This window comes from Anolis sagrei, chromosome 2, assembly GCF_037176765.1.
Source record: "Anolis sagrei isolate rAnoSag1 chromosome 2, rAnoSag1.mat, whole genome shotgun sequence".
Classification (NCBI taxonomy): domain Eukaryota; kingdom Metazoa; phylum Chordata; class Lepidosauria; order Squamata; family Dactyloidae; genus Anolis; species Anolis sagrei.
In genome coordinates, this window is record NC_090022.1 from 145,024,900 (window position 1) to 145,051,490 (window position 26,591).

At 39.6% G+C, this 26,591-nt stretch overlaps 1 protein-coding gene and 1 long non-coding RNA gene across 3 annotated transcripts in view; one reads left to right on the forward strand and one right to left on the reverse strand.

Moving 5' to 3' along the window:
• Positions 1–26,591, forward strand: part of RHBDL3 (rhomboid like 3) — a 140,845-nt gene that overhangs the window by 55,257 nt on the left and 58,997 nt on the right. For both annotated transcript variants that reach the window (XM_060763952.2, XM_060763953.2), the window contains one exon: positions 17,379–17,537. In XM_060763952.2, coding sequence (XP_060619935.2) covers positions 17,379–17,537 — 159 coding nt within the window. The remainder of the gene's footprint in view (positions 1–17,378; positions 17,538–26,591) is intronic.
• LOC137096082 (uncharacterized) overlaps positions 2,339–26,591 on the reverse strand; it is an 87,356-nt gene continuing 63,103 nt past the window's right edge. The window contains exons 2-3 of the long non-coding RNA XR_010909247.1: positions 7,713–7,823; positions 2,339–2,393 (exon numbers count right to left, since the gene is read on the reverse strand). This is a non-coding gene — a long non-coding RNA (uncharacterized lncRNA). The remainder of the gene's footprint in view (positions 2,394–7,712; positions 7,824–26,591) is intronic.

Sequence of the window (26,591 nt, forward strand, 5' to 3'; positions counted from 1 at the left end):
CAGACATACAGCCTGGGGATAATGTAACAAAATGTTGTACTATATTCACTTTGCTTTGCTTTTTGTTGCATGAATTGTCTCAACATGATGGGGTAAATCTGCACTTTCTTTCCAGAGTCACCTTTCCCTTCATTCAAACCAACCTATAATGCATCTTGCAGAACTAATTTTTCAGAACTGGTCCAGTGACAGAAAAATGTGTATTTGTATAGGACATGGGATAAGCTTTTTTTTTCCAAAACAGCCTAATGTCTTATCTGTTTTTGGGGTGGTTGTTTGTTCCATGCATCATGTTTTATTCTGAATAGTCTTAAAAAGTGTTGGGGAAGGGGGGGGAGTGGGTGTATGCAAAATGCCAGCCTGATTTATATGTGGCCTCTTTGATCAAAGGACTTCCTTTCTTGGACAGAGAAGCTGTCCACTCCAATCTGTGTACAGACTGAATACTCCAGCCCCATTTGAAAGGTTGGGGATTGGGAAGAACAAGCAACCAAAAGATGAGAAGCAGCCTATGGGTTTTTTTTTTAATGGCAGGTGGCAGGAAAACTCCATATCAGACCGTTTTCCATATCAATGTGAAGAGCTTAACAAAAGCTGGAAAACTGATTAGCACAGGCAGATTTGCAATAAATAAATAAATAGTGTTCTTAGATATTCAGTTTACAAAACAAAAGCGTATGTTACCAGGGGGACCTTGTGAATTAATTTCTACAGCTGCCCTTTTGGCTTGATGAGGGGTATTTTAAGTCTGAGCAGACTTTTGTAAGGAGCCCTCAATGTCAACAGGAGGGGCTTCCCCATTTAAATGGCTTTAGAAACAGAAGGATCCAAGTGATTTCTCTTTTTTCCTTTCATAATAATAATAAACTTTATTTATAAAGTCAACTTTGAGACACTTTGCACCTGAGCAGAAAATCCACACAAGTGCCTATTTCCATACCTGGCCGTAAAATATAGCAAGGATTCCAATAATTAACTATTTTCTGCCCTTTCCTCTCACCTAAAGTCGCTGAGATATAGGCCTAACCTATACTAATTCAATTTATGGGGAGTCTTTATAGGTCACCAAAGCCTCCTGGTTCTAGCCCTGATGGCGCATAACACTCTTGAGCCAGGATTTTAAGAGTATGATTTAGAAACTGCTATATTCAAATGCTTCTTTACCCACAAGTCCATTCCTGGCATTTGACAAGTTTCTGTATTATGTTCCTAATAGTTTCCTGTTAAGAATAATTGGTAGGCTTACAAATCATACAAATGGTAGGGGTCACCATACTGAGCATTAAGCACAATTCAAATGCTGTATTGCAATGCCGTTATTAGACCAAACAAATAAGGGCAACATTGGTTTTTTTTGGTGCATTTTAGTTGTCCTAATGAAAATACTGCTAACATATGGACTTTGAACTTAGTTAAGGTACATGATGTGTCTTGAACACTGAATTCAGGATCGGAAATCCTTGCTTCATTATGTTGGAATCCTGCCCGAAGTGAGTTATTATCACCCAGCTTTGCTGTGTTTCTACCAGTTTCCTTTACACGCTGTAAGCCACTAAGGTCCAAGGTTAAAGAATAAAGTGCTAAGTTTTGTTTTTTTCTTATGTGGCACAGGTGAAGATGAAAAAAAAAATTCTAAGCTGAAATTTGTTCCAAGTCTCATCCTGTTCCTCTTGCCATTAGTTTTAATGGACTTGTATAAATAATAGAAGAGGAAGTGGTGCAGCTGATAAAGGCGAGGCTGATGTTTTCATCATTTAATCTTAAAACAAATAGCCAAACTGATGGCTTGTCCTATTGCCCTTCAGCTCCATTAAAAAGGTTACATCTTACTTCGTGGACAATTATTCCTAGGGAGAACTGGTTTTAATTTGAATGGAATAGTTTTGTAACTCTGTGTAAATATATATAGTGGCGTGTGTATACATAAATGTAGGTTTGTGTCTGTTTATTTCACCTATATGCTACCTTTTCCCCAGAACTTATGAGCTGCGTTGAATTCCAATTCTGAGAGAAAATCAGGAAATAATAGTAATAATAATAATACTTTATTTATAACCTGCCCTATCTTCCCGAGGGGACTCAGGGTGGTTTCCAATGAGTAATCAAAATGGCAAACATTCAGTGTCTAAAACAGACAAACAACAAATCAAATCAAAGACAATGGTGGGTTTTTTCCATGTGAGAAGTGACTTGAGAAACTACAAGTTGCTTCTGGTGAGAGCGAATTGGCCATCTGCAAGGACATTGCCCAGAGGACACCCAGATTTTTTTGGATGTTTCACCATCCTTGTGGGAGGTTTCTCTCATGTTTCCACATAGGGAGCTGGAGCTGACAGAGGGAGCTCATCCATACTCTCCCCAGATTTGAACCTCTGACCTGTCGATCTTCAGTCCTGCAGGCACAAGGGTTTAACCCATTGTCCAAGACAATGGGTAAACAATCTCAATATAACTTATAAAACACAACATTAAAAACAAACTCTGGAATCCTGCTCGTTAGTCCCAACTAGAATAGATCCATTGAATCAATGGTTGAATTATGAGTTAAATTTCATTAAGTAAATTGGTTTTCTTTAGCCAAGAGTAACACAAATTTGGCCCACAAACGATGATGTTAAAATGCAGTTTGATTGTATTATTAAAGAAGATTATATGGAAGAGCAATTTGAAAACACAAATACAGTACCGATTTCTTACAAGCTTTCATGGATTTTTGTGTGCAAGTATTATGGAGAAAAAGGTTATCTAAGACTATTAGTCATGATGGCTATATTTTGCCCCAATATCAAGGCTGTATGCTTTTTCAGACCAGTCTCTGGGAAATTCAAGTAGGAGAGAGACATTCTTTTTGGACTTCATATTATTTCTCGTTGATGTCCACTGTGGGAAACAAATAAGGATGTGGAGGCCTTGAGTCCTGATATTTCTGTAGCTCAGCTTCCAATAACCTCATGCAACAATACCCAGTGCTGAGGAGTCCTAAAACTGTAGTGCAGTAATACGTGGAGGACTATCTGTTTCCTACCCACACAATAGAGCAATGGATGCTAGCAAGTTGGGTTTAGGAAAAGTGGTTACAGTTTGTTTCTTAAAGGAGAATCACCAGCCATGGAAACAAAAGTCATTGGTTCCAAGCTGGAATGTATTTGAAAGTACTTGCAATGTGGGACTTAATAGTAAGCAGGCAGAAGTAAAATTATCTTGACTGGAAAAGCCTTCCATGGGTCCAGAACCAAACAAACAGAGTGGTGACAGACATCTGCATCCAGGGAAATGTGACCCAACAAGGGATTCCCAGCTATCACCAGGCATTCTTAAATGGAAAGTATTGGTCTTAATCCATTTTGGGTTGGATCTTAAGGCTTTTTTGGCACTGAAACTTCCCTTATTCTTAATGTGCAATAATCTTTGCAAGGAGAAGGAGGGAAACAAACATAGAGCAACCTTGCTGTTTCTTCTGAACTTCTTGGCAGATCAATGGACCTCTTCACACAGCCCTTTTGGGCTGTGCCATTGCACCAGCAATTGCTGGTGAAAGGAAATGCACACAGGGCAGCTCGGGAGATGGGAGAAGATGCACACAGGGATTTATTTATTATTTATTTATTTCGGGCACTTCTACCCCGCCCTTCTCAACCCCCAAGGAGGGACTCAGGGCGGCTTAAAACCGGCACAATTCGATGCCAATAATTCAACAGATAAATTACATAACAGCAATAACCACAATAGTTAAAAACAATCAATTAAAACAATAACAATTAAAAGCCAATCTAGTGGCCAACGTTCACTGAGTTCCGATATCCATAAGTCCATTCAGCATTACCATAGTCCATTCCAATTTCTGGTCGTCATTACCTTGTTAGGATGGGAGAAGATGCACTGGCACTCTTTCTCTCTTATCAAATGACAGAAAGGGTGGCAATGTGGGGCAACAAGTGTTGGCCCACCACCTTTTCTGCCATCACACAGGGAAATAGAAAGTGTGCTTTTTATAATACATTTTAATCATACACTTTCTCCCCGTAGTCATGGAGGAAGCACCTTTCAGTGCTTCCCCCCAACTTTGGGAGGAAAGTGAGTGGGGCCTGCCATGCTGTGATGCCACACGGCAGACCCCATCCTTGTTGTGAAGCAAAGTGGCAAAACGGAGCAAAAATATCCCATGTGAAGAGATGGAAGGCTCTGATTCTCTTTCTGGCGTGGCTGCTTGTTCTGGGTCTGCTCTTTCATCTCCTCACTCCTACTTAGTGATTGAACCCTAAGGTGATAAAGGGAGATTTCTTTTCCATGGCATCTGTCCTTCCTTCTGCCACATCATTCTGCCTTTTTATGTGATAAATATAAATTTGTATGAAACATTTGTGAATATAGATCCGATCTTAGAAAAATATTTGGTTAAGCTGACTGGAAAATTGTACTCCCCCCCCCCAAAAAAAAAACCCTCCCAAGCTTTGTGTTGGAATGTAGCACTATCTTCATGTGGATGACACCTGACTCTATTTCACTTTTTCAAGGAGCTCAGGCCAGGCAGTAAAAATGCTGAAACCCCCACAGTGTCTGCATGCAAAGCATTCCTGCCCTTGTTGAGCTCTACCCTCTCCTCCCCTGCTGCTGCTCTAAACAAATAGGGCTGACTAGAGGGGCAAAGAGGGAGTGTCCTACATTGAGGGGGTGTACAGTAACCTCTTTGATCAGAGCCTACAAGCTGCTGGCAGCCCTCTGTAATTCCTGACTTCTGCCTCTAGTTTGTCCATCCAGATTGTAACCTGGCGTCCTCTACAGAAGAGCAAAACAAACATTTTTCATAACTTATCTGATATTTTAAACTGATTGCATTTCCCAACCCTTAAGAGAAAGTCTGAACTCCTTTTGAGAGCATGTGGCGCCCTTCTCTAGTTCTGGAGCTGTCCAGCATGCTGGATCTGTGATTTACTAGGGGCATTAACTCAGTGCTTGAATGTTATCTGGCTTCTTGTGAACAACAGGGTGATACTTTCAGCCCTTAGGTTCACCCTGGGTCAAAGCAATCTAAAGCACATGAAAGGTAGGACTGGATGGTATTTAATCACGTATGGGTTGTCTGAAGAGTATACTACTGGGAGAGAGCTTTAGTGAAAATAACTGTATGTGTGTGCATACTGCAAGCAGAAGAAGAGTGAGAAAGATTGATTGATTCAAGCAAATCTGTTTTGTGGAGGAACAAGGATGTGAAACAGCCTGCCAAATTGGGTTTCTTAGGTACTTCCCTTTTCCCTCAACCATTTCTTCCTGCTTCTACATTTTCCTTACTTTTCTAGGTTATTATGAAATTAAAGAAAAAGTTATGCTGCATTTCTGCCATGGTGGTTTCCATCAACTCTCCTTTCAAAAGAGTTACTGGTATTATGTTTAGATTATAAAGGGGAGATTCACCCACCCATCCTGCATCCTAAGAATGTCTTTCCAGGAGTGGAAAGCAAAGCACAAACAAGGGCACCATCGCTTGTTGGATTTTGCTGTTTCTTCCCAGAAGCCATGCTAACAGTTGTATTGCTGTTGAATATAGAGCATGCTTCCCAGATAGCCACATGGGGTCTCTGTCTTCAGGTGCTGTTGTGTGCCTTCAAGTTGTTTATCACCTATGGTCTTCCTAAAATGAGCCTATTAGTGGGGTTTTTGGATAGGAATTGTTCAGAAGAGGTTTGCCTTTGCTTTCCTCTGAGGCTGAAAGAATGTGACTTGCCCAAGGCTACTCAATGGGTTTTGTGGCTGAGTGGGGAGTTGAACATTGGTCTTCAGTCGAATTCTCAAATCACACTGGCTCTCCTTCAGGTTTTACTGTATTTACGATAAATATGGAGAGGTGGGTAGTTTTATTATATCTAAATATGGTATAGAGGTTTGAGTGTTGGATAAGGATTCTGGGAAACCAGAGTGAAATCTGTGCTCTGACTTGAGGTCCATTAGATGACCTTGAGCAAATCATGCTGTCTCGGCCTTCGAGGAAGACAAATTCTGCCAAGAAAATTATGTCAAGAAATCTCCCTGATAGGATTACTATAAGTCAGAAATTGCTAAAAGCACAAAACAGTAATAACAAATATCAAACTAGATTCAGCCATAAGTTATTATTTGTCCAGTTAGATAACCAATGGGGTTCCCTAGCAGTCTGTATGGATGGAAAGGATTAGTTGAGTGGGAAGTCATGGGCAAGAGACATTCACTGTGAGAAGAAGAGGCATGATAGAACTATGCTTTTAGGGAAGGTATATAAGTCAGTATTAGAGTGAATCCAAAAGGTTCCAGGTTCCAAATCCCCAACCATTTATAAGTAGTATTTGGGAGAATACTTTTCTGAAACTTTAGCCCTTAACAATAGACCTTAGGCCTGGGGAACATTTGGTCTTCCAGAAGTCTTGAACCTCCCTCCAGAAGTATCAGATAGCATGATTAATGATAAGAAATTATGCAAACTATGGTCCAAAATATCAGATGGACCAGTAGTTCTGCCTGTCATAGAGTGTAAGCTCCATAATATGGTAAGCTTTTGTGTTCTCCAGAGCAATGGAGACAAATACAAGTGGCCATAACTGTACAAACTTGCTGTTTTTAAAAAAAATTATGATGATATTGGTAATTATGTTAGATACAGTAAGCATACTTATCGAAACATGTACATGTGAAATGAACTCTCTCTCTCTCCCTCTCTCTCTCTCTCTCTCTCTCTCTCTCTCTATATATATATATATATATATAGGTGGAGTATTCCTTATTTGGAATTCTGAAACCTGAAATGCTCTAAAATTCAAACTTGTCCATGTGGATAGTTGACATAGTTGATGTGTTTGCTTTCTGATTCAATGCACTCAAACTTTGTTTCATTTAAATATGTAAAAAATGTATAAAATTACCTTCAGGTCATGTGTGTAAGATGTACATGAAACATAAAGGAATTCCATGCTTAGCCTTGGGTCCCATCTCCAAGACATATCATTACGTATATATAAGGATTCCAAAATTAGAAAAAAATACTTCTGTCCACAAGCATTTTGTGTAAGGGATACTGACCCTGCATATATATATAGAGGGGGGGAAGGGAGAAAGGGAGAGAGAGAGAATATGAACAGGACTGAAATAAACATATCAATATATTTAGGGCATCCCCGCCCCCATGAAAGATTTGTTTGTATGCCAGCTAAGTCCTGGAAAGGATTTGGTACTCCCACTTGTTTTCAGCTGGGTAGTGGTCTGTTTTTCTCTTTTTCGTGCTCTGATTGGTCCAAGAGCTGTTTGCCCTCTCACTTGAAATGGGGAAGAAAACATGAGCTGAGCAGTGTTGGGAGGTAGCTATATATCCACTGTTTATAAGGCCATTGTTTAACAGCAGTGCTTTGACCCACCCTATTTGTGAACTCAACCGTGGCTAACGTGCCTTTAATTAAAGCAGCAAAATAATTTGAGATTCAAGATTAATGGGGAGGAAGGAGGATAAAACCTTAAATCTCCACCCTGCTCCTTATTTAAGAAAAGTTCTTGACAATATATTTTTTTTGTCAAAAAATTAAAACCCCAACTTTTTAGATATTATAGGAGATGGGAAGGATTTGGTCTCAGGTCCAGTTGAAATTATATCCATCAACATATTTACATTTTTGCTTAAGAGCCTGGTGGGGGATCAAGGGAATTAAGGGCAATTGTCATTGAAATGCAGAGGAAATCTTGCATGAAATTACCGTTAGTGGCCTATTGTTGAAGTGCTTTCCAGCCGTCCACACCCTCAAGCAGTCTGGTGGCATTTTGCTCATTGATGAATGAAGGTAGAGGCAGGAGTAACACAACTGAACCTAAAAGAGGAAATTATTATATTCACTTGATGATAGCATTCATCTGAAGCTGTGTTCTAAATGGGGCTAAGAACTCAAGGAACTCGAAAGTTAGTCCTGGTGTGACCGCATAATGAAACTGGAGACTTCGCAATCTCTCCCATTCATAGCTAAAAAATGGATAAATACTTCAGGCGTCTCTTTAAGGTCAGTTTTTCTTCTCTTTACTCCCCATCCCTACTCTGCAAATAGGGTGTGTGGGGGGTATCTATTTATCTGTGTTGCTGGAGATTTGTAAAACACAGAGAAAACAATACTATTTGGAGAATTGGTTCCGTTTTTTAAAATTGATATTTGACATTCATTCTTTTAAGGAAGAGCTTGAAACCACTCAAAAATTAATTCTTGATCTGAAGAAATAAGTCTTACTTTAATATACTGTGCAAATTGTGTTTTAACAGAAAACAATTTTAAGTGAAACAACATCCAAATCTGCGAACATAGCAGAAATAGATTCAGGTCCTCAACCTGTTTTTAAAAAGCTATTCAGAGATTCAGAAGAACATTGTAATCTAAATGTTTTGGTAGACATATTTCTGTTCCATGGATTTGTTTTAAGTCCGTTGTGGCAAAATGTGAAGCTGTGTCACAGCCAGGAGCTGTTTAACTAGCACTACTGAAAGTGGTGGTCCATAGCCTAGTGTCAGTTCATGAGACATTGGCTACTAGTCTATAGTAGGTTTCCACAGAAAGAAAGAAACCATTGTCCTCAATCGGCACAGACTTGACACTGCTCTTTGTACATTTGGAAAAAGCCTTACTAATCCCGCACACCAGATACTATATGAAGCATTGAGCCCCCAGTGCAGTGGGCTAAACTCTTGTACTGGCAGGTCTGCTGACTGAAAGGTCAGTGGTTAAAATCTGGGTAGTGGGGTGAGCTCCCATCTGTCAGCTCCAGCTTCCCATGTGGAGACATGAGAGAAGCCTCTCACAGGCATCCCTTGGGCAACGTCCTTGCAGACTGCCAATTGTCTCACACCAGAAGCAACTTGCATTTTCTCAAGTTGCTCCTATCACACAAAAAAAATTCTAAACAGCTATTGTTAGATGCAAGTTCTAAATAAGGTTTTGTGTTTTGTGCAATATTTTTTTTGCCTTGTTACTGACAGTTTATGTGAATTGGCTTTCTGATTCAAAGGGCAAACCATGGTGCTTATATAGAACAGGGCTTCTTAAACCTTTTTCTACTCATGATCCCTTTCTGCCCGATAAAGCTTTACATGGCCCCAGGTATAGAGGCATATAAAATACATATAAAATCAATACATTTGCTGGTAAGCCTGTCAGCATTTGAAAGGCATGTTAAGTAGATTGATTCTTTTTTTTTTTTATTAATCACAGCTGAAGCATTTTCTGCAGAGTCCACTACAAACACTACACGTTGTTGCTAAAAGATCTGTGTAATTGTCTAAAACAGCTACTAATTGGCATTCAGAAAATTTTTACTGTTGCCAAATTTCTTGTGACCCAAACATTGAGCTAAGAAAATCTCATTTGGGGTCAAGACCCACAATTTACAAAGCAGTGATATATATATAAGATACTTATATAGACACTAAAGTAATAATTGTTTTTCACACCAATGTCACCATGTTTGAGGGCCCAATTGGAAAAGAGGCTACTGTGGGACTTCTTCTGACTTCTTCTGCTCTTATTGTTCATCCTATTCTACTTTTTCAAAGATCAGTTAGGCAGTAATGGCAGTGACAGAGTAAAACACCATCTTTCTCCTCTCTGACACAGTCATTGCTGCCAGCATGCCCAGTAAAAGAAGGCAGTTTCCTGCCAATTGCTGGGTTGAATTGAAGCTGGATCAAAGCTGCAGCTATATACCATTTTTAGATTGAAGTATTTTCCAGTCTTCTGGATGGTTGAATTGTTTAGATGTTGCCCTGATAGGGAGACAGGCAATGATGTTTTCAGAGTGGCATGTGGGCATGCTTCCCATGCTTAATTCTCCCACTGGCTGCTAAGGGACACTCTCTCATAGAGTCTTAACATTGAGGAAAATGTGTTTGAATAATTTGACACCCATAAGTTTGGCTATCTTATTGCTTATTCCTATCTCCTGGCCATTTAAGAAGAAGTTGAATACCACAAGTCTAAATATGGAGGCCCTTCTTTCTGACTTGAATATGATCCATTCATTACATGAACACTTGTATTGGATTGTTGAAATGTTATTCATTCTTGTTCTTGCTGCCGCTACCCCATGTAACACATAGTTTGTGTGTGTGTGTGTGTGTGTGTGTTTGGGGGATGTTTGCATTTAAGTAAATGCAAGCATCTTAGACTGGAACAATCATAGGTTGCTGACTTGGGCACGGTGGTCCATGCCTTAGTTACATCCAGATTGGATTACTGCAACGCACTCTACATGGGACTGCCTTGGAAGATGGCCTGGAAACTGCTATTAGTGCAAAGGTCAACAACCAGGCTTCCAACTGGAGCTAATTATAGGGAGCCCATGATGCCCCTACCAAAGCAGCTCCACTGGCTGCTGATAAGTTTCTGGTCCCAATTTAAGGTGCAGGTTATGACCTACAAAGCCCTAAACAGTTCGGGCCCCACCTATCTTGGTAACCGCATCTCCCCCTATTAACTGCTACAGGCTTTAAAATCCGCCGGTGAGGCCCTTCCCTTGCTCCCACGACTGTCACAAGCACAGCTGGTGGGGATGAGGGAGAGGGCCTTCTTCATTGTGGCCCCCTGACTTTAGAACACATTCCCCAGGGAGATTAGGTAAACCCCCACACTGTCCTCCTTTTGTAGGGACCTGAAAACTTGGCTGTTCCAAGAAGCATTTGAGAATGACTAGTCCCTATTTATAAATGCCTAGCCCAATCCCTAGCCCACCAGATAGTACTCTGTTCTCTGAACTTCTTCCAATCCCCTGGCCTTATACTATGCTGTTTTGCACTACCCATTACCTGGTCTTTTTTTATAGTCTGATCATGCCCATATTAGTAATTCTGGCTATTGGTTTTTTGCTGTGCATTAACAGAGTGAGTTCTAAGGCTGTTGTTTTTATACCCCTATGTTTTGCAATGTGTTTTGTCTGATTGTTATGTTTTGCAATGTTTTATTTTAATCATATTTTTAGTTTCAGTGGATTGTTTTTGCTTTGATGTTCTATGGACATTTTGTCCCATGTGTAGACCACCCCAAGTCCCTTCATGGTGATGGTGGTGAGGTATAAAAATAAAGTTGTTGTTGTTGTTGTTAGAATGGTTTAAACTTTCCCATTAGCCAGTTTTCATCCTGATCATATGTAACAGCCAAAGAGTTGGGTGGGTGGGGGACACTTTCCACTGGTATTAATGAATGTTTAATTCCATTGGTGTAATTGAGCACCAGTGGAAACAACATGGAAGCAGGAGTTTTAAGCCAGTCTCACCCATCTGGAATGGTCCCAGTCAACATCAAGACTATATACATTTGCTTGAATGCAAAGAGAAAAAAGAAAGGGAGAGAGAGAGTGAAAGAAAGAAAGAGATTCTAAATGACATAGTAGATATTTAACATAATGTATAGCTTAGGCCTGAAGCCATTGCCACAAAAATATGAGGAAATAATGAAATTATGTCCGTTATGGCCCATGTACATATATTGAGTATCATTTGACATTGTCAGCATGCAATGATAAATGCACAGTGTGATGAATGCATGAGGTGATGAATACCTCCAATGCAAATCAGCTCCAAACAATGCAGGCTAACACTCCAGCAAAATGTAGAGGCACTCTATACTGTTGTTTTAGCTGATCTACTTTATTCCATAGAACAATAAGTAGTACAGGAAGTTGAAGTCATTTGTATACTGTACAAGAATACTAGATTATTCACCTGTCAAGTGCAAGGAGCTGTCAAAACCATGTAATCAGGAAACAGCATCTCATCAGGAAAAAAAATCCAAGGGTCTTTAGCAAGGGGAGTATAGCTTGCCTTATCAAAATAAGAGATTGACAGGTCTCTAATTATACTGCCATGTTTGATTCCAAACTAGAGTTGAAAAAAGCCAGACTGGCCACAATCTACAGTCATTTTAAAAATGTGTCTTTAACTTTTAAAATGGAAGCTTTTATACTTTTAGAACTGTAGCTGATTTAGCATTGGAGGTTAGTGGCTCTGCAGTCTATGGGTCACTGAATCCTCTCTCTGTTTAAGGCAAAACTTTAACCGAACTGAAGGTTGTCCATCCCACCCCAACTTTAGGTTCAGTACCTTGGATAGTTCTTTTGAAGCGCAAGCTAAGAGCTCAGGTGAATTTACTTCCCCATCAGAGCCATTAACCTCCTCTGTTAGTCTTCATTATTTAATGTGTGCTTATTGTACTTGTGAATCACATTATAACTAGGTTCTCATACATCTTGATGACCCTGAATGGGAAGCAAAGAGATACTGGGCTCTTGGCAGCTCAGTACAAATATCAATGCAGTGTGTAGCAGCAGAAGCAACCACTACTACAGCTGTTTGAAAAAGGCCGGTTTCTTGTTTGGGATTGTTAGGAAAGGGGCTGAGAGTACAACTGCTGCGATCATGATGCCTTTATATAAACCCATAGTGTAACCCTATTTGGAATATGGTCCCTTTTAAAGTTCACTTCATCTCAAAAAGGATAGCACAATGGCTTGAAAAAGCGTAACTGAAAGGATGGAGTATTTCTCCCAAAGAAGAAAAGGTTAAAATGTTTCTGGGGTTTTTTTTGTTTTCTTTTGGTTTTTGGTTTTTGCTTATGATCTGCAGAGGTGAGAAGGAAGGAAGAGATTAAAATGAGGAAGAGAACAGGATGGAGACATAAAATTATACAATTTGAATAGAAGGAAAGAAACCCTGCCCATGAACCTGAGGAGCAATAGATGCAGAAGAGACAAAAAGAGTTCATCTCTGGCCTCATATGTGCACACAATGTAATTAACGTACAGAATTCACTGCCTCGGGATGTGGTGATGTTTAATGGCTTTAAAAGGGGATAAGGCAACCTCATGAAGGATAGGCCTACCAACTGCTGTTAGTTGTAATAGCTTAATAGCATTTCTAGCAGCAGCAGGCCTCTGAGTACCCATTGCAGAGAAAGTGGTAGGGAAGGAAAGAAAATGATGAAACGGGGCTTTCATAATGTCTTCCTTGATGGTTTCTTTGGAAACCTCTAGGTGGCCATAGTCTGAGAATTGAAAGGCTGGAATAGAGTCCAATAAACCACACTGGGTGGGAATGATGGGTGTTTTAGTACTGGAGGGCACCCATTGGGTTGCAGGACAGGTTAGGTCTAAGTGGTGGCTGGTGGATTTCTTGTCACATGGGCAGTCATATCATAACTACCTTCTGGAATCTGATTGCCAGCAGTTAATGACTCCAGATAAAAAGTAGAAGGTGGATGCCCAAAAGGATGGGGCAGCAAGCTCTGGATGCACCACCTTCATTTGAAGGCTGCTGAGGAGTTAAGGAGAAGCTTTATAGGTCCCAGTGTTGAACAGTGATTCATTGAGCACCTGGTGTTCAGAAACAGCTGCATATGGATCTCCCAGCAGCTCTCTGGTGTCTTTGTTTCTTACAACCATTCTATCTCTGTGACTGGCACTGCTCTCCATGTTTATTTGCTCTTGAATGTGGAGTGGCTGTGATTGACAACTCTTGTGTCTTCTTCTTGGCTACATTTATCTGGATTACTAGTTTGGTGTGATGACTTCTGGGTCAGCTGATAACCATGTCTTTCAACCAAATGACTTAGAGTCACTTGCCGACTGTACTCAGGGTTTTAGTCTAAGGTGCTAAATCAGGCATGGGCAAAGTTTGGCCCTTCAGGTGTTTTGTACTTCAACTTCCACAATTCCTAGCAGCCTACTGGCTTCTAGGAATTATGGGAGTTCAAGTCCAAAACACCCGGCTGCTAGGAATTGTGGGAGTTGACGTCCAAAACACCTGGAGGGCCTAAAGTTTGCCCATGCCTGTGCTAAATCCTATCCACACTATGTTCAGCACCTTAGACAGAACCTTTATATTTAGAGTAAATCCTTGTTTAGATTCACCATCCCCACTAACATGGGAGCCCCCAGCAAGGCTCTCCTTTCGTTCTTAGAGCTGCTCCCTCCATTTCAAAATATTAGTCAGCAGCAGCCACTGCCAACAATCTCTGATGGTACCTTGGATGTGTATCCTGACTGAAACAGTAGATGTATGCACATGTCGCCTGGGCAAAGAGCATGCCCTGTGCCAGCTTGGGCTATTCTCACCCGATAGACTCCTTTTCAGTTACTCCACTTGGCAGGAGGAGCCCTTTGCCAGATTTAGCTGCTGGTAAGTGACTCTTTTTGCCCCTGCCCTCCCTCCGTCTCCCTGGCCCAAACACCTGGGCTGCCTGCCAAACCAGCTTTTCTTCTGCTGTATCCAATCAATCCTAGCTGAAGGTATAGTCTTTGTTCAGTGTTAGGAACAGCAAGGGTGTCCTCCCCCCCCCCCTTTTTGAAAAAGGTTCTTGTCATTTTTACCAAACTGCCTTTTTCATGTACAAAATGTTTCCATGGAAAGATGCCCTACTGGGCTGCAAATTCTCCCATAAATCCCCACCTCTTTTCTTCTGCCTTTCAATCCATCTGACAAGCTTGATATCATTATTATTGGCAACCAGAGGCCAGCAGGCTAAGTTTCGAAGATCAAAGGCAAATCTCCCTACAGTTGAGATCCAGCCAAGACTAGAGTACATTGGATTTACTGTAAAACCCACTGAGATTCTCCTGGGATTTGAGTTTATGAAAGAAAATGTTTTCAGCCTGCTGCCAGGTTGAGGCTTTCTCTTTTAATGAACACAAAAATATACATTGCACCCTAGCAAATTTTATCTCACCACTAATCATTCCTCATGCTGCTGCAGGAGTGAAAAGCGTTTGCAGAGGAATTATTTTTAGTGTTCAGCTCTCAGTGAATCTTAGAATTATCTTTTTTAAAAGGCAGATTACTTTATCTGGAGCCTGTTCACTTACAAAGGAAGAATACATTACAGAAAGCATTCATTTCAAACATAACTGGCAATTCTCCCTTATATGTTCTTTTTTTCTCCAGGCACCAGAGATCTAATTTATTGAACCCATGAATGTATTACACAATGCATTAAAAACCAGAAGTGCCAAATGACTTTAGGGTTTTTTCCTGTATATCAACTACTAGGGCCAACATATATTAAAAATTGAAATTGTTTTCCCAAGAAGTCATCTTCAAATTGTTATAGGAGGGTGACATGTTGTTTTCAAATGATTACATGTAACAGAGACTAAATGAATCAAGATCTTTTGACAAAATCCATTACTTAATGCTGGATGATTCAGGGATTTGAGGAACTGCAATTGATCACATCAAGTAGGGGAAGACTTGAAATGAATAGCCACTGTTCCTTTGCTAAACCAGTAGAAAGTAATTTATTGCAGGCTGTTTTGAATAGATATCAAACTTCTCATGGTGTCTCAGTGTTTGGTTTCTTTAAAACAACAACAACAACAACAACAACAACAACAACAACAACAACAACAAGGCATAACTTTTGAAACCCTTTGGGGCTTGAAAACCTTTTGCTCAAGAGAAGAAACAAGCAACACAACATCACAGAATTCTTAAATTTCTTTGAGATTGTCAAATGTACTACGCAGATGCATCTTTGATTTCATAAGGTTTGGATGCTGTTCAGTCAAGATTTTTCTGCAGGGAAGCAAACGTATTGTAGAAAGATGAGAGTTGATGGTGATGGAATATTCAGCTGCTGCTACTACCTCACATAGAATCAAATCTATCACAAAGCCAGCTTGAGAATCTTATGACCTCATCACACTAGACTAGAGAATGAATCCACTTTAAATCGGGTTGCTGCCTCCTGCAAAATTCTGGCGTTTGTAGTTGAGGGAGGAGCCTTTAACAGCCTCACCAAACTATAAAACCCAGAATTCTGCAGGAGGCAGAAATCAGATTTAAAGTAGATTCATTCTCTAGTGTGATGAAGTAGTTAGTGCTGTAGTGATTAGCGTTAAGACTAGAACCTTGTTTCGAATAACCCCTTGCTCATGATGCTCTCTGGACAACCTTAGAGCTGTTTCTTTCTCCCCTTTTCCTTTCTGTATTAAAAAGGTCATCCCCGAACCCTCTGTAATAGACAATTATCACCAGTGTCCAACCTTCCATTTCTGGGTAAGGTATTGGATTATGTGGTAGCCTCCCAACTCCAGGCGTTTTTGGATGATACAGATTAAGTGGATCCATTTCAGTCTGGCTTCAGGCCTGATTATGGGAGAGATAGCTTTGGTAGCCTTGGTGGATGACCCACACATAGAACTAAACAGGGGTAGTGTGTCCTTGTCGGTTCTACTGCACCTCTTGGCAGTTTTCAATATCGTGGACCATGATATCATTCTGGGCTGCATCAATAAGACATATATAAAATGCTACAAAATAGTATCAATAGAAATAAACAATTCAAAAACAAGTTTAGTTCTCACTACCATGTTAAAATGGAACCACTTTAACATGGTAGTGAGAACTAAAAATTGTTTTTGAGTTTTTTATTTCTATTGATACCATTCTGGGCTGCCCCACTGAGATGGGACTTGGAGGCACTGTTTTAATCCCTTTAAGGGCAAACTCAGAAGGTGGTGCTGGGAGACTCCTGTTTAACCTCCTGGCCATTGGTTTGTGGGGTCTATCAGGACTCTCCCCTCCCACCCCACTTTTCTGTTTACTATCTACATGAAAGGCTATACTTAACCAGGGCTGGCTATAGTTCCAATAGCTTCCAGTTTGTTTTAGGGCACAATTCAAAGTATGGCTCAGGTCCAGGCTATTTGGGAGGTTGTATCTCCCTGTACAAACCTTCCCAGGCACAGAGATCTTCAGGAGAGGCCCTTCTCTCAGTCTCACCTCCATCTCAAGCTCAGTTGGTGGGCCTCTTCTCTCAGTGACTCCGGTACTCCCTTCATTTTCCCAGGGAAGCCAGAATGGCCCTCCTCCCTGTTGTCCTTTAGGATGCAAGCTAAAATATTTCTTTTCACTTAGGCTTTTAAAGAAGAAAGTTTTTAAGAGCAAGCCTGAGGGTGCTGTGTAATGTTTTAATTATTTTCATAGTTTTTAAAGATTTTAGGTGATTTTAACTATTTATTTTAACTATTGTATTTCTTTGTTTTCATGTTTAATGGTAATTTGTACTGTTTTTAATGTGGTGAGCCAATTTGTGTCTCAATCAAGAGATGCAAGTGGAACATCAATATAATAGTAATACATATGTTGTGAAATGCAGATAAATGAAAATGCAGATACCAGTCCCATGTATATGCAGGTTGTACTGTGTTTACACAGTTGGCATTTAGTTCAGAGGGCTAGCATTGCAGCCTATTATTGAGCAATGTAGTTGTCATTTGCATCTTAGGGACTCTGATAATTGTATTGGAGGGGAAAAGGAGATTGGAGGCGTGTGATTAATATGTATCGTTAATACATGACAGTTAGGCATTCTCTTTGTTTTCTCTCTGTTTTTTAGTTTGACCCTGAAAACACTGGCTATATAAGCACAGAAAAGTTTCGAAACCTTCTCCAAAGATACGGCTCTGAGCTGGATCCACATAAACTGGAAGTGCTTTTGGCCTTGGCAGACAACAATTCTGAAGGGAAGATCTGCTACCAAGATTTTGTCAACTTGGTAAGTGATTCTTTCAAAGGACACATATTGCTGTGGGATTTAGGGTTTCCTGGTCCAAAAAAAAAAAAAAAAACCAACCATGAAGGGCCTCGGTTCTGACATGCTAATGCTCTGCTTCCACTTCATCTAGCATTAGGTATCTTTCCCATCAAAAGTCACATATAAATGAGGTGGTGATGCTTGTTTAAATATAGAAAACCTTACATGTTTTAAGTTATATCTCCAAATCTAAACACTTCTCTTTACCTGCCAACATTTTAAAGTCTAAGGCCTAGGATCTCTTATCACTGGGCAAAATAGCCCTGTTTTGCCACTTTTAGCCACAATTTGCACCGGGCCTGCCGAGCCCTATCCAATGATGCATGGCAGGCACCATCCTCATTCCTTCTGAAGTGGAGGGGAAGCATCAGAAGGCTCCTCCTCCTCCACCACGGGGAGAGGAAAATGTTTTTTGGGTAGCTCCAATGGAGCTATCCACACTTTCCTCCCCCTTTCCCCCATATGATGGGGGAAAGGGTGGTGGGGCAATGCGTGTTGTCGCATGTTGCTACCCTTTCTCCCTTCTGATGACATCCTGTTCTGTCCCTACTATGTGATGGGGAAGGAGGGGAGGCACATGGGGCGCTATAAGGCACTCTATGTGCCTTCCCTTTCACTGGTAACTGCTGGTGCAGTTGCCAGTGTGGGCAGTGTGAAGAGATCCCTAGTCTTAAATTGTGTCTCTTTGTGACAGACATGTTAGCTGGGGAACTTATGTGTACAATGGTTAATGGTTTGAATTGATTTGTAATGCAAAACATCCTTCCAATGGTTTTGTATTTTAAAGTTTTCAGTCTTCAGATACATGGATTGGGGAAAAAATATTTTGGGGTCACAACTCTTGGAATCCATTTGCCAGCATAGCTAAGGGCCATATTTGCTACGAATTCTGGGAGTCAAAGTCTAGAAAATGTAACATTTCTAACCTTTATAATTCTTATTGTGTGTCGAGGTGTGGTTGTTTGTTTGCCAAGCAGGAATGCTAATTCCTCGTTTATCTTGTTTTCACACACAAGGCCAAGAAAAAGCCATTTTTTCTCTCTGAAAATTGAAGTAGTTTTTGTCAGTTTCAATGACAGCTTTTGCAATTGTGTAAATGATTTTTCTGTAAATTGCTCACATTGTGCAAATTATAAAGCAGAACTGGTAGCAGCTGTCTTATTGCATTGGCTTTTAAAAACTGTTTGCATCTTTTTGTGCTTACTTGGTATATGCATGTGTTTGTAAGTGCCTTCTGTCATACAGGAAAAGGACACTAGTTTTGTGTAATCATGCAGCAACTGCAAAAATATCATGTTATATTGTTTTCACATTAGAAGAGAGAAATGCCACCAGATTTTTTTAAAACCTTGAGAAAGTTTTTAATTGATAATTTGTAATTTGGTGACTTTTTTTTTCAATTTCTTGCACTGCTATAAATACTGGAGGAGACATATGCTACCAGGATTAACAAAATGGTTGTCAGTGTTTTTCATTGAAAAATTGGTAATTTAGTGACATCACATTTTATGACTATGATTTCACATTGCATAGTTTTAATTAATGGGTTTTAATGTTTATATTGCTTTTAATTTTGTGTTTTAATGTATATATTTATTTTATTATGTCTGTTTGATATGGCATTGAATTGTTACCTATTGTAAGGCTGCTCTGAGTCCCCTTCGGGGAGAGTAGGGCAGAATATAAATATAGTAAATAAATAAAAAATAAATAATTTAAGCACCAAAAGGTAGGATTGTGTGCCAGCATATATGCTGTACTTGAAGAACCGTTCTTATATTCATGTTTATATGCTTTAATGGGGCCTTGGTGTCCACTCTGGTTTGGATATAAGATTCCCCTGTGAATACCAAAATCCATGAATACTCGTCCCATCATATTGAATGGTAGTAAAATAGTGTCTTTTATATATAACTGAGAAATCAGGGTTTCTTTTTATGATTTTTTTTTTAAATCAAGCCATGGATGGTTGAATCCATGGATGCAGAATCTATGAATATGGTGGGCTAAACTTGGTATGGTTCCCAACACAAATATAAACAGGGACCTTAGACCTTGGTCTTTATGAACCAAAATTTAGTTATGATTTCTCAAACCCTAGGATACCAACATTGCTGCTGCTGCTATTAAACATATTTCTGAAAAGCAGAAACTGAGAAGAGAAAGTTGTACAACAGACAAATAAATCAAGATGGTCTCATGCTGTAGAAGTGATAGCTCAGTCCTGAGTATGAAGAGCTTGACAGTTCAAGGCTTTAAGGCAGCCTCGCTGCTCCAGAATAGTTAAGCACGTATCTTCTGAGCTTATGCTTTAAATATGGGAGCAACGAACAGAGAATACAAGAATCAAAAAGGCTGTGAACATTGCAGAATATGGGGAACACAAGTAAGCTAGTCTGTGATACATAATTTTGGATCATTTGGAAATCTGTACATTTGATTTAGGAAATGGCCTCACTGCTAAAGTAAACTCTCATAAGACATGCATACTTTAAATTTTTACAGTGTGATTTTTACATTTAGGATGCTACAACCATTTGCCATCCTTTCCAAAGAGGGCTGAGTTTCTTATTTAAAGAAAGCTGTTATTTCACTTCACTTTTTCAATGTCTGGCTTTTGCTTTTGCTTCATTTTCAGATTTGATATGTTATAAATATGTGTATGCCCTACAGTTGTAAGAAAAAGGAATTGCTCTTTTGATGGTTAGATTCTCATCACTCCCTGATCCCACAAACACAACCAAGCCACAGTATCCCAAGAATTATCTGTCTCTTTTCTGTAACTTTATCTTCATGTTCTGTCTTTAACTAAATATATGTTCAAGGATTGCACCTAATGTAAAGTTGTTGGTCTTTTTAAGTGCCTACAGACAATTACATGGCTTCGTTTCTACCCTTCAGTCTGCCTGTGTTGGCTGGGGAATTGTGTGGAGGGGGGGGGGGGTGTTTAGTCCAAAGAAGAAACTTTTCCAAACTTTGGGTTGGTTTAGCTGAGTCCACATAATTGTTAGACGATATAATGACCATTCTTGTCATGTCCAACAGAGCCAATGGGAATTTCTTGTAGCAAACTACTTTGGATACTGGCTTGGGTTGCGGATGGTTGTCATAGGTGAAATGGGCTCAAGATCTCCTATGACTTGTACACTGATGATCAATGCTGAAGGTTGCTAAAAGCAGTAGCCCAACAACACTAGGTGCTTATACATTTGATTTGTGTTTTTTTACATGAGCAAAACAGGGACATGTTTATTGTCCCTATAAAGCCTTTTGAACTCTAGTGAACAGATCACTAAGACCCTGTTGCCAACCATGCCAAACTTTGAAGTCATTTTACAAATTAGTTGTAAATTTGTTGTAAATTTGAAAATTGGGGGTGATGAGAGTTGTGGTCCAGCAATCTGTAGGGTCACAAGCTGGGAGAATTTGTGCTAAACAACCAGAACCATCTTCCACTTGGACTATGTGTAGGGAACATATGTACCTTCTAGTGTTGTTGACTGCCACTCCTAGAAAACTTCACAACTGATTTTCAGAAATGACCCGATGAGAATTGCAGTCCATCTTCTGGAGGGTGACAAGATGACATTTATATTGGCTTCACAGTATTGTAAAGTGAGCTTACTTTCTTTTTTGTCAATCTTAACATTAGCTTTTGCCATTGTAAAGGGTTAATAGTTCATAAGTCAAAAGTTTAGTTTGGAGCCAGAGGTCAGGAGGTTTAGCCAAGAAAGAAGAACTGATCAAAGGTCAGTAAGAAAGCAAAATGTTATACAAATCAGCAAAATGATGAAAGGGAACTGGATTTATAGATTGTGGGAGTGGGAATTATACTCCTAATAAATTTAAAATCTTAAATTAACATTTAAAAATGAAAACAATGAAAGCTATGGACAGATAAACGAAAGATCAAAGAAAGATTCATTATGTCCAGAGTCCTGAATGTGGGCAAGTGGGTAGGAAACAGCTGTTGAAGCTAAAGATCTGATTTAGAAGATTGGATGAAGGATAGCAAGATATTGCTTAGATAAGGAACTTGGATAAAGTAAGGACACTGGCTAGTTCACATTATTAGCTACATTTATTCCTCCTGGCTTTTTTGCTGTCCTAGTAGCAAAAGAACCTGTCTTCGTATATGTCAGATGAATAGCCTACATAGTGTGACATAAAAAAGTCTTCAAGCAATACTATGTGGTTGTTGTCAAACTTGGACACATTATGTGGTTGTCAAATTTGGACACATTAATGCTTCCGGAGGTCAAAGGCAATACAAAAGGAGGAAAACTGTATTACAGATGGATAGACTCAATCAAAGAAGTTATGACCTTGAGTCTCCAAGATCTAAACAGTGCTGTTGAGAATAGGGTGCCATTCATAGGATCGCCTTGGGTCGAGGCCAACTTGAAAGCAGCTAACAACAACAAACTTGTCTGAAAGTAAATAGATGGGAGAGTTGCTGACATCTACCTCCCTGCTCACCCTGGCATGTAAGAGGTCATTGAGAGGAGTTTTGAAAGGGAGATATGTCATGAACAGTTTTTGACCCAGATGATGTCTCCTGTATATGAGAATGTATAATTGCACATATTTTGAGGAAATGTAGCAAAGTACAATTGATTTCCTGTCATGTCTGCCACTTTATTCCTATTCACTTACATTTTTTCTCATCTAATCAATCTGTGTGTAAATTGTGACACTTTAAATAATGCCAGGACAACATGCCACCCGGAGGCTGGATGCTGCCCTCATAAGGCTTTGGTGTGGCCCGCAGAGGCTCTGAGTCTAAGCCTTTGAGAGACCAGCATCAACATTACAGCAGAGAAGTATTTGGAACCCATCATTCTCCCCTCCAAATGCTCTACTTCTACACATTTCCTTTCTCTATTTTATTTATTACTATATTTGTATACCGCCTTTCTCTGCCCGAAGGCAACTCAAGGCAGTTTACAGTCAGCAACAATGTAATGCCCAATACCATAAAATAGAATTTAAAAATTAGCATATAATATAAACCATAACAATATCAATAAAAACATATATCATCAGCATCTCCTTGTTAAAACATTGTCCAGTCCCATCATCCAATCTCTATGCACCAAACTTACCAACTAATCTCTGGCAAAGTGGGTGCCACCGGCCAGGACACTGGAAGTGCTGGTCTTGGTTGGAAGCATAGCCTGAGGGATTTGTTGGACACAGGTTAGAGTAGTGGGGAGCTGGGATGAAATTTTATGGGACAGCGGATCTTTTTTGAGGGGAAGGGGGTAGTATCTTGATCTCCAGGTTATGTTAAAATGTATTTAACATTAGATTGACCATTAAAGAGGGGGAGGGAGGTGTTAAAAAAATAAGTGCCTCAGTTCTCAACTCCAACATTCTTTATTTTTCTTTATCTGTCATCTCCTCATCTGGCAACAAAAACAACAGCTCCACGTCATTCATTTTCCTTGGTTATGAGGGAGAAACTTAGCCTCACCATGAAGTTGTTGCAGGGTCTCCTGCCAACATTGAGAAGAGGTTGGAAATTGAAACTATTATTCTTTGTTGCTTCTCTGAAGGAAAGGCACCCTCTCATAAATCCTGAGTGAGGTGTTTAAAACCCATCTGTAGCCTGAAGAGATTTATCTTATTTTAATTTTGGCCCCTTACCACTTTCAAATTGTGCAGGCCTACTTTAGATTATCCCAGAAAAGGGACCCAGTAGTTTATGTAAAACTTTTAAAAATAGGACATTGGAAATCATTTGTTGTTGTTGTTGTTTATTCATTCAGTCACTTCTGACTTTTCGTGACCTCATGGACCAGCCCATGCCAGAACTCCCTGTCGGCCATCACCACCCCCAGATCCTTCAGAGTCAAGCCAGTCACTTCAAGGATAGCATCCATCTTGCCCTTGGTCAGCCCCTCTTCCTTTTCCCTTCCATTTTCCCCAGCATCATTATCATTTCCAAGCTTTTCTGTCTTCTCATTATGTGGCCAAAGTACTTCATCTTTGTCTCTAATATCCTTCCCTGCAATGAGCAGTCGGGCTTTATTTCCTGGAGACTGGACTGGTTGGATCTTCTTGTGGTCCAAGGCACTCTCAGAATTTTCCTCCAACAACAGAATTCAAAAGCATCTATCTTCCTTCGCTCAGCCTTCCTTATGATCCAGCTCTCACTTCCATAGGTTACTACAGGGAATACCATTGCTTTAACTATGTGGATCTTCTTTGCCACTGTGATGTCTCTACTTTTCACTATTTTATCGAGCTTGATCATTGAACTCCTCCCACGAAGTAAGCGTCTTCTGATTTCCTGTCCAGGAGTTGCCTGTTGAATCGTAATGCAGGCCTTCATTGCCCTTCCTCGAGAATGCATCTTTATAACTACATTTTTTGTTGCTTCTGCTGAGTGTGATTAAACTTTTTTTCTTTCGCATCCTGTGATGATCAGACGTGGAGGATTAATCAAAATATATCATTTACTGCATGTGTTCTGTGTGGGTGGTAGTTTATGAGTATGCCTCTGTATCTGCCTATCAGTAGTCATGGAAGAATAACAAGAACCAGCTGTCAACTGTTAAAACGTCATTGATCAGAATTGTTTATAGCTTCTCAAAACTAGTTCACATTGCTGTCCCTTTACTGTTGCAGAACTAGAGGAACAGGGCATAAAGTTCTAAGGACGGATTTATAAATTAAGTTGCAGTGAAATACGTGGAATCATTGGATTGGAAACTGGCTGACATAAGGCAATATTGTATAGAGATGGCTAAGCTGGAGTTAGGTAGGTTAGATAGATGAGGTACTGTTATTATCAGGCCGCATACTCTTTTCCATTGGTTCAGGCAAAAATGAAGGCAACAGAATGTTACCTGTTTGTCTAGCCCTAACCTTAAACCTCTAGCATGAGAAACTGCAAGTCACTTCTGGTCTAAGAGAATTGGCCGTCTGCAGAGACATTGCTCAGGGGACACCTGGATGTGTTACCATCCTGTGGGAGGCTTTTCTCATGTCCCTGCATGAGAAGCTGGAGCTGACAGATCGGGGCTTACTCCACTCCCCGGATTCGAACCGCCAACCTTCAGGTCAGCAGTTCAGCCAGCACAAGGGTTTAACCCATTGTGCCACTTTGTCTCCTTAGCAATATGTGAAAAGCCCACTGGATGATCTGCATTCCTTAGGCCTTCAGTGGGAGGGACGATATCATTGTTAGGGTAATATCTTTTTTTTTCTTTTTTTCTTTTACAATACAGAAAATACATACCTTGCACACACAAAACATTTACAATTCCCACCACCAACATGAGGATTATTATCTTTCACATATTCATTTCTTTTTGAGACAATCATTATTTCTTTATCTTTATACATTTCCATCCTGTATGCTATATAGCATTTGTATCTTATTTCTTATGACCTGATCTCCAGAATGATTCATAATATAGTTCATTACCCTTGTCCATCTATCTTCCATTTTTCTCATTCGATTTTCATTGATTTTTAAATCATTTAATTTCACATTCATAATTTCAAATTCCATTTGCTCCACCATATAGTGGTACCATTTATTTATTGTCCATTTTGATTTATCTTTCCACCCTAATACTATTACTGCTTGTGCACATTCAATTATTGCTTCTTTTATTTCCCTTTTATTTCCCATTTCCTCTCTTTTCCCTAATACCGCTAATTCCTTTGTTATGACCCACTCATTTCCTAATATTTGATTTGACACATTTTGTATAGTCTGCCAAAAATCTTGTACATATTCACATTCCCACATCATGTGCATAAAGTGCCCTTTCTGGTGGCATCCATGCCAGCACTGACTACTCCCCTCTTTATAGTAGTATGCTAATTGGCAGGGTGTGCGATACCATTTGTGCAATATTTTCCTCCTTGTTTCTTGTACTTTAGTATTCCTTTCCATCCCTATTATCTCTACCACATTTCTCATTTCTTGTTCCGAGATTTGTAACTCCGTTTCCCACATAGTTTTCAAGTCCTGTATTGTACATCCATCGGCCTCTATTAGCATTGTATATATTTTGCTGGCCTGAGCCTTCTTTCCTTCCCCCTTTTCTCTTATTATCTTTTCAAAGGCGGTATCTTCTCTCTTAACCATATTGATATTTTCTTTTGTTTTGCAATATGCACAGATTGCTCTTATCTGTAACCAGTTTTCTTGCCCACGCCATTGTTTAATTTTATTCTCCCTTACCTTTCCCTCTCTGTCATATAATTGTTCTACTCTCTCTATTCCTTTTTCCTTCAATATCTGGATATTTCTATTCATATTTGATTCCTTATCCTTGTTAATTATCCATACTGTTGACATTTTGGATTTTAAACTACTTATTCTCCCTTGCCATTTCTTCCACACTTGCATTGTTCCTTTCATTGGTCCTGTTAATTTATCTATATTTCTGTTATCCCATTTTCTAAAAATTATTTCTTCACAATTAACTCCATTCATTTCTTTTTCAAATCTCACCCATTTTTTATTTGTCACTTGTAATTCTATTGCTCTTTCAATTTGGAAGGCATCGCTATATAGCTCTAGGCACGGGCAGCCCCATCCCCCTTTCATTTCTTTTGCAATTCTCAATTTTTTCCTTACTCTTGGTCTTTCCCCCCCTTCAACCCAATAATTTAGTTTCCTATCCCATTCCTTTAATTTTGCCAAGGGAGGGATTCCTGGGAGAGCCTGAAATAGATATATAATTTTTGGAATTATCAATATTTTCAATGCCCTTATCCTAGACATCTGTCTCAAATTTTTATTCTTCCACCTACAGTCTTCCACCTAGGGATTGTTAGGGCAATATCTACCAGAATTTATTCCCATTTCAGAAAACTTCACGATAGTTTCACTTTAGGGTCACCATAAGTTGGAAATGACTATAAAGTACACAACAGCAACAACAAAATCTTGGATTACCTTTGCTAGTCTACTCCTTCACTCTGGAATGCTATATTTTCCAGAAGTGTTGCCATTTGAGCATTTTTGTGTTTTGTTTTTTTTTAAATCCA